General features: G+C 37.2%; 1 protein-coding gene across 1 annotated transcript in view; it reads right to left on the bottom strand.

Annotated features, from left to right (window-relative positions):
• Positions 1–862: 862 nt before the first annotated feature.
• Positions 863–8,664, bottom strand: part of LOC140727747 (vang-like protein 1) — a 43,793-nt gene continuing 35,991 nt past the window's right edge. The window contains exons 5-8 of the mRNA XM_073045465.1: positions 7,945–8,078; positions 7,320–7,452; positions 5,213–5,447; positions 863–4,676 (exon numbers count right to left, since the gene is read on the bottom strand). Of these exons, the coding sequence (XP_072901566.1) occupies positions 4,416–4,676; positions 5,213–5,447; positions 7,320–7,452; positions 7,945–8,078 (763 nt within the window). The 3' untranslated portion in view covers positions 863–4,415. The remainder of the gene's footprint in view (positions 4,677–5,212; positions 5,448–7,319; positions 7,453–7,944; positions 8,079–8,664) is intronic.

Here is an 8,664-nt window from a genome sequence, read left to right as displayed (position 1 = left end):
TATGAATATCTAGCACATGCAAATTTTGTTTCCACTTCCATTCTCAACAACTTCCCCACAGAAGAATTGTGCATTTGATGATCTAATTTAAAAAGGTTTGTGACCCAATTACAACTTCACTTTTAGGCTAGTAAGTGAATTTACAAATATAGGTTTCCTCGTGTCTCAAGACACAAAAACATCCTGGCTTACTAACAGTTCAAAAAACTGAATAAATAGCTGCAATTTCAAGTTCACTATTGTGCATGGACTCTTGCTGAACAAAAGGCATAAAACTGCATTGAAGTGTTATGGGAAACATATACTGTTAAAATAACAGATTATCCCTTTAATTATACCAGAGTCAGAATAGATACTAATTTGCAAAATTTGTCCTCTTTTCTGTGAAGCCACAGTATTGCTGAAACATAATTTTACTTTCATATCACCATACTTCACATACCATTAATTACTCGATGTTTTCCTAGGCAAGTGAATACAATAAGTTACAAGCCCTATTTATAAAATAAAGTGTTGAATCAGGAAGTTGGCTTAATTGTCCCTGGACATTGGATCCTGAGGAAATCTCATCTTTGTTTGATGTTACCTTTCAAAGATAACATGAATTTCAAGTTTCACTAGCTAGGAATCATGACAAGCTTGCAATGTATTACATTATTAAGCACTAGAATGCCAATCCTCCACTGTTTTAATTCCTTTTGTTAATGCTTACTGTTATTATTGCACAACTATTTAACTATTACAGGCACTTTGAGGGCAATTAGATATTGCCTTTAAATGCAGCTTGAAACAGTGTCCTAAGAGTGTTGCCAACACCCAAGAACAGGTGAAAGAAAAAATACTATATTGACAACCAAAGCAGAACAGCTCCAGCTTTCCTCTTTATTTTCAGGAGACTCCATGTACAAAACCTGGTGTGGAAAAAACATTTTGCAATTTGTTACAAAAATGTAAAATTTAGAGAATGATTCCAAAAAGAAATAAATTACTAAGGCTAAATACACACACAATTGTTAGTGTCTATCATGCACCTATTCAATTGGATTAAAAATTCTGTAATTCCAAATATTGTCCCTAAAATCCACAAATTCTGTTCCAGTACAAGGTGCAGAAGCTTGTAGTTATAGTCCTTGGATATACAATAGAAATTGTGTAAAAATCAGTTCTTGTATAAAATTAGGTGTGAACAGTAGTTACACAGTGACAATTCAATAACACTTTCACAAGACTAGAAATCTCAAGTGAGTTACCAATCAATCTTACAGCAATGACTTTGGCTGCCAAAAACGGTGGCCAACAATTCTTTTTTGCTTTACAGTGACAACTGTACTTGATACATTTTACATTCATATTGAGACCATAATGGAATCAAGTTGCATAATATAAATGAACATTTGTGGTGATGTCCCTGTTCATCAAGGCCATCCACACAGGGTTAAAACATCCTGACACTTGCAGATTATAAACAGAATAGAGAACTGTAACATCATCTAATTGCAATAGCTTCATATGACATAGAATGAAAAACCCTGGTGAGCTCACCCAACTATCCAGGAATGTCAATTAACTCCTATGGAAAATTGGCATTTAATTTCAAAGGAAGATTAAATAGGATGTAAACTCCTATAGGTATCTTCCTCTTAAACTGTCAAGAAATCTTAGTGGGTGCTTCCATTGAATATTCTGTTTATAAGATCCCTTGAGATGAAATAAGTCATCAGGTTATGACCTCTCCTCACCATTAATTCAAAGGGTGGGATGCAGTAGGACTATCTTTGGCAATGGTACAGTGGTTTCTGAGCAAGTGACACCCTAGAATTCTTAGGAGGTGAAGCCATGAGTAGTGTATGAATATCAAAACCAGAAACGAAAAGGGAAAAACATGGCACAGGCATCACAGACTGTACTATGGGCATGTTCCCTCAAGGATCACACTGGACTTACAGTGCTCAGAGTGGGACCTGCATGCCTCAATACTTCCAGCAGAAACAAGGGACATTTTACCACACAAATCTAAATACTAAAGCTTATGCTCTTTAAATGCATATGGGAAAAAGTAAAGTTTAATTCAAATAATTGGACCCAAAGTTTTTGCATTAAATGTTTAGCTAGCATTAGTTGTTAGTTTCCTTGCATCTCTGATGTTATTGTTTAAAGGAATGTACATTAAGTTTGAGGTAGTGACAGTAGAGATTATGCATAAAGGAAAGTATTTTCCATCTGCATGGTATTAAAGCAGCTACTCAGGAGGCAATAATTATACCACTTCTGTATTTAAAGAATGTTAAGAACCTCTATCCAAATGTTCTTCTGGTCATTGTTTTCTATTAGAGAGAACCAAAGCTTATTCAGCAACCTATTAAGGCTACATCTAGGTGGCAAGTCCTTTCCTGCTATTCTATGTTTAGCCAGTTCCTGTTTCATTGTCAATATGCCTAGCTCCCTGGCGAATTTATTCTTTTTAAATATACGTTATCCAATAATATATCGTAGACAAGAAATTCACAGTCATTAACTCCATAGTTCATTTGCTCAGGTCCTTTCATCACTGTACATGACACGACTGGAATAAAAGCAGCAATATACTGGTACACTCAAATGCGCACCAAGGGCACTCTGAATAGTATTTTGTTGTTAACTACATGATAGAAGTATGAATCGGTTCCTGTCAGTTCTCATTTCCAACATAAGGGAGTAAGCTTTTACGTAATACTTCATCCAACAGTCAAACTGCAAGCTGACACAGATCGACTAAAAGGAACCATTTAGATTGATAGGCAGCTCTGATATCTTCAAGCTAGGGAGTGCACTTTGAGCTGCTGGGCTACCGCTCTGGTAGGATTTACCCTACCCATTGCCATTATGCATTGCTCGCCAATTAAAACCATTAAAGTAAACTGAACAAGAAGACAGAAAGATATCTTGACACATCCCATCTATCAACATGTGAAGTCTTCTAATAAAAAATTAACTTCAGGGCAAAATCAAAAGGATATTAAAATTGAAACCACAAATCAAGCCTTGCTGTAAGATCAATTAGTAAATTCATTGTCAGATGATATTTGACTTTGGGAAAAACAATCCAAAATCATTTTCTGCTGCAAACAGTAATTTGACAAATGCTTAGATGGTTGCTTGGCTCGATCTGATATACACATTGACCAAATACTGTACTCTGCTCTTGATCTGATAAAACATTCTTTATACACAAGAAATGTCAATTTAAAAATTGGTAAAAACAAAGTTCTGTTAAAAAATAAAATAGAAAATTCAAAGGCCACAACCATTAAAAAAAAGTAAAAAGTAAATCATTTCTCAAACAGAATTCCAACAGCAAACATTTCTGTATAAAAATTCCGTAAGTGGGTGTGCAGTGCATTGTGGGCAAGAGGTGAGCCAGCAGGGCACATTCTGCATTGCACTACAAGAGGTAAAAGTGTGAAGAAAATGATTAAGAGTCCTCAGTTAAAGAATGCAGTTCCAACTGGGCAGATTCCAGGATACAAAACAAAATTAAATTTGGAGTATTTTACATGCCTCATAATTTTGGAAATATGTGACACTGATTTTAGTGTGCATGATTTAAAGATACACAAAAGACAAAATTAATGCTTGTTCTTTGCTGTACAAGTGTGCTCTTGTGTCCCAGATGAATGTGTCTTAGTGTTTCCTTCCTCAAGCACTTCTCAAGCCCTCTTAAAGCAATTTAGCTGAAATTACTTCCAATTTTTATTTTAGAGTGGGGGTGGGGTTGATCATGGGTCTGGAAATTTTTCCCCTATCTTTACATTACCTGCCTAAGGCAATACATCTACGAAAACTCCACGTATTGGATAAAACACTATCTACTCTGTAACAATGCTTACACTGTGCAAGTCTACATTCCCGAACCAAATTTTCCAAGTAGATTATCTGGGAAAAGCTGGTTCTCTAGAACACTAGGACTCGATAGATGGAATCTATCTACATCTTCATTTGCAGAACAGTTAGCCATTAACAGCTATTGTAACCAATCTTCTTAAAGAAAGGTCCAAATCTCAAGAAACACACATTTAGGATTTCCAAAGTACTTTCTCTAGAGGGTGAGATGGTCTACATGAAAAAAAAGGTTTCTCTAGAAACAAGTGGAAAGACAGTGCACTTTTCTCAAAGTGGAAAATGTTCAGGTTTCTAGAGGTCCACTGCTATTATGCTGGTGTCTGGAAGCAGGCTGATACAGTTCTCATCAATCGGGGCAAAATAGGCAAGCCCGTGATAGGTGGAGCACATTTTCTTGAAGATTTATACCAGAAAGTATAGGTGTCCTGTATTTAGGAAAAAAAATCTAAACATGGTCAAAAGATAAACACCCTTCCCCATCCAAAGTGCAGTTGGATTATCTGACTGATCTGCCATGTGTCCTTGGCATTAACAGCTTACACTGATGTCTCAGACTGAAGACGCAACACAAACTTATGAGATTTTGGGTCGATGAACTCCTCAGAGAGTTTGATGAAAGGAATTTTTTTCACTACCACTATCAGACTGAAGTCAAGACATTTCAGTGTGAAAATCAAGCCATCCTTTAGCCCATTGGTCACCGCCTCTTCACTACTCAATGTCCACTGACTGGCCAACCATCTGTTCTTATCGTACTGGAGAGTGGGTCCAGGGTTCAGGTAACGCTCCAAAAAGGCCTACAAGTTAAACAAAACAGTGAGGAAAGTTATGAAATACACAAAAAAAGTGCAAAGAATATATCAGATAAGAAGTGAAGCACATGCTTCATGCTTCAGCAAATATCAAATTTAAATAAACAGATAACCCTTTCAACACTAATTCTGGTAACTTTCTGCTCCTATATCTTACTTAGTCTTTAGATGAGGGAAGCTTCAAGTATCAAAGTAAATGTTTTAGATCAGTTCATGTTAAAGTCTGTACTTTTAATGTAATCCTTTTCATAGGCTGACATTTCCAGCAAATGAGACAAACATTAAGACATTTTCAAATAGGTGCTTTCTCCTTTCACCTTCTACTGGACTGACTCTCCCCATCACTCCATTCCCAGTTCTTAACTATAGCTATGAATCAGAATCAAATCCAGACAGCTCTGACAAAGTTAAATTAAGTTTTGCTGAAATATTAATTTTGACTAAGCAGTATATAGTTTAAGGAAAGTGCTCAGAGTATGCTGATTTTGTGCAGATCAGCAAATCACTTGCATGAAGCATACCTTTGGAGTCATGTTGTTGGTAACACAAAATGCCAGATGCTGCAGGATGCTCTCCATGGTGTGGTAGTGCTGCTGTCTTGTAGTACGTAGATATTTCTGTAATGCTCTTGCCATCGAAGGGAAGATGGACTGTGCAGCATTCAAGGGATCCATCACTTCTCCAGGAGCTTTCTGTTGCTCGTCATCCTGAAGTCTTCTGATGTGAGTAAAAGCCTCTTCAACTGCTACCACCAGCCTGAAGAATGACCATTAGCAAAACAAGAATTAGCTTTTCCAAAGTTTCTCTCCTTCCACAGTTTGTTTCAAATGACAGTTTTCAATACTGCCATTTCCATATCTGCATCAGAAATTATGACCAGAATGTCAGGTTGTTTGAAAGGGATGTTGGCTAAAATAAGCAGCTACATTCTGCGCAATAATGAACAGGTAAAGAAATAATAAAACCACTTTACAAGTATTTTCAGTTAAATGATTTGTAACCTCTTATAGACAAAAATAGAATCATTCTGCAATACTGTATCCCATCAAGACTGGTTAATTTGAATACAATTCCAAATCCTTCCACAAAAATTACACACCTTCCTCCTTAAGGTAACATTTTGATTGTAATTGCTTGTAACAGTGATCAAAATTACCTAGAAGCCATAACGAGAATGAAATTCTTGAGGGCGAACATTTAATGCTGACAAGGTTGTAAAATAGACGTGAAGAAATATGCAGGTTGCACACAGGCTTCTGATCCATTGGTGCTTGTTTTAATTTACCCAATGACACTGAATTTTACTTGTTACAGTGTAATTGTCAGTAATTGCTCAGTTTTAAACAGGCAAGTAACATAAAAAGGGAGTCAAATTAGGTCTTTATAGAAACATAAAACTAGCTTACAGAGTAGCCTTTCAGAACACATGTTAGAAAGAAACAATCACATTTCTTGATATCACAAAGCAATATAGACAAAAGTCTCTTAATTACAAGAGTAATTATTGGGCAAAGTTGTGGTAAATGGAATTTGATATGGGTACATTCAAAACTGAAAATCTGGAAGTAGAAGCTCAATAGAAACTGGGAGAAGATTGAGAAGGACCACATGCATGGATTACCTAATGCTCTGGCTAACAGAATAGCATTATTATACCCAGTATATTGTGGGTACCAAGTAACAGAAGTTATACTGGCTAAACGATTTAAAAAAAAATATATACTTTATTCAAAAATAAAATTATATACAATAAACCATTCAATGACTCTCAATCCTTTACAAATGTTTCCATAACGGTCTTTACATTTTCACACTTTTCGCCACCAACATGGCACTTTGTTATTCCATATTAACATTCCCTTATTGAGGGGTATACACCCCACCCCTCTACCCTCAACTCCCACGGGAGAAGAACCCTAGACTGTGGTCCTTCCCCACTGGGCCCTTGCGGTGGCTGCACCGTTTGAGTGCGTCTCTCAGCACGTACTCCTGTAGCCGAGAATGTGCCAGTTGGCATCATTCCTCCACCGTCACCTCCACGTGCTGGTAGACCATCAAGTTTCGGGCTGACCAAAGAGCGTCTTTCACCGAGTTGATGATCTGCCAGCAGCACCAGATGTTGGTCTCTGTGTGCGTCCCCGGGAACAGCCCGTAGATCAGAGTCCTCTGTTACGCAGCTGCTGGGGATGAACCTCGACACTGTCCCTTCCATCCTCCTAAAAGATGCTGCATTTTCTAGTTCTTCAGATCAAACTGATGGAATGTTTTCAGATTTAACCTGTAAGACTTTGCCTTTCTCCAATCACACCTTTCATTTAGGCTTCCTTTCTCCTGCCAAAGGATTCTAAATTATCAACATATTTTAAGAGAAATGATTTCCACTGGCCAAGAAGTCTAGTGGAGAAAAGGTGTGGAAATGGGTCTTTTACAAGTAAAATTTGGAAACATTTCTTGCAAAGGATTGGGACCAATGTGCAAATGATCATTCTGAGATTGATTTTATTTTTGTTAAAAATTATTGAGACACGAGGTAAAGAAAAATGTATGTGGTTAAGTCAGGTCAAACTGGATCTCATTAAATGACAGAACAGATTCATGTGACTAAATGGCCTAAAGTTTTGACATTACCTTGCACGTCGCTTCCTCACTCTCCGATCATGTTCTGCTTCCTCATAGTACAGTTCATTATGACTCGAATCGCGCCTCCTTGCTGCAGCGGCAATCATTGCACGAGATTGCCCAGCAGCATTGTTTCCTGGACCTAGGAATAGATAAATTACTCAGGATAAAATGAATTCTGCTTATTCAGGCCATCCTTAAGCATTAATATTAATCAGTAGCAGTCTACTGAAGCTAACGGCAGGCAAGACCATTAAATGAAATGCAAGGCTCTTTCAGGAAAAGAAAGGTCTTTCACTTCAATAAAAAAAATATTTTTGAAAACTTATGAGAGTTTGAAAGTTTTGGTGTCTTCTGCAAAAATATTCAAAATTAAAAGCAGACTGTATATCATCTTAATTACAAGATGACAAGAGTAGGGAATTCCTGTGCAATTTTATAGAGCCCTGATGAAACCAAATCTGGAGCTTGTAAGAAATTGTGAGATATAGAGTTAAACCAAGTGTCTGAGATAAAAGAATGGTCATGATCATATTGCCACAAGAGAAACAAGAAGCTGAATGGCCCACTTCTGCTTCTATCCTTTTAAAGCGAAGCATCATTTTCTGTTTGGATTACTCCTGTACTGACTTACCATCCACATTGTAGACTTTCAGTCCAGCCATGTGCTTGGCAGCACGAGACTTTGCAGCAGTTAAGAGTGCTGGATTATGGACAGTGAAATCCTTGTAGTAATTCTCCAGTATGACAAGTGCGGCCCGCTGGATACTGCAGACACAAGATGATGCAGCTGAAGTATGTAGAACATACAAGCAACTAACTACCTTAGACACAGAATATTCTGTAACCATAATATTTTAGAGTTTGTTCTTACATTGCCAAGCACTTAGTTTAAATCATGATGAATGGATTCAGCACCTTTTGAGCATTTCAGAGTAAACATGGCAAAACATTTTGATGGATCATAAAAGAAATCTGAACATTAAGAATGCCAGGCACTTGCCTGGAGTTCAATTTCAGTCATGATAAACCAATGATGAAAATGGTTCACGTACTAAAACAAAATTCCAGAACATTTAGGAAGAAGCAGTAGCTGCCGCATTATATAGCTGTTTAGTTATGTTACAAGTGCGTAATGCTCTGCTCTACCTTGAATGAATGTTTAAAGCGACATCATTGGGATACAATTAGCTTGTAATAGGATGGTCGAAAACAAACTTCTCAACTGGCAGTCAAGTTATTCTGTGTAAATCTGTGACGATGATCGGTAGGCTTCAACTTGCATTAGCATTGCTGCTAATAATTTCTAGCTCACCAATAAATAGAATTTAGTATCCTTGGCATTCTGACCCTC

Source organism: Hemitrygon akajei, chromosome 5 (genome assembly GCF_048418815.1).
Source record: "Hemitrygon akajei chromosome 5, sHemAka1.3, whole genome shotgun sequence".
Taxonomy (NCBI): Eukaryota; Metazoa; Chordata; class Chondrichthyes; order Myliobatiformes; family Dasyatidae; genus Hemitrygon; species Hemitrygon akajei.
The sequence above is the reverse complement of the archived record's forward strand: the minus strand, read 5'-3'. Positions and strand labels throughout refer to the sequence as shown.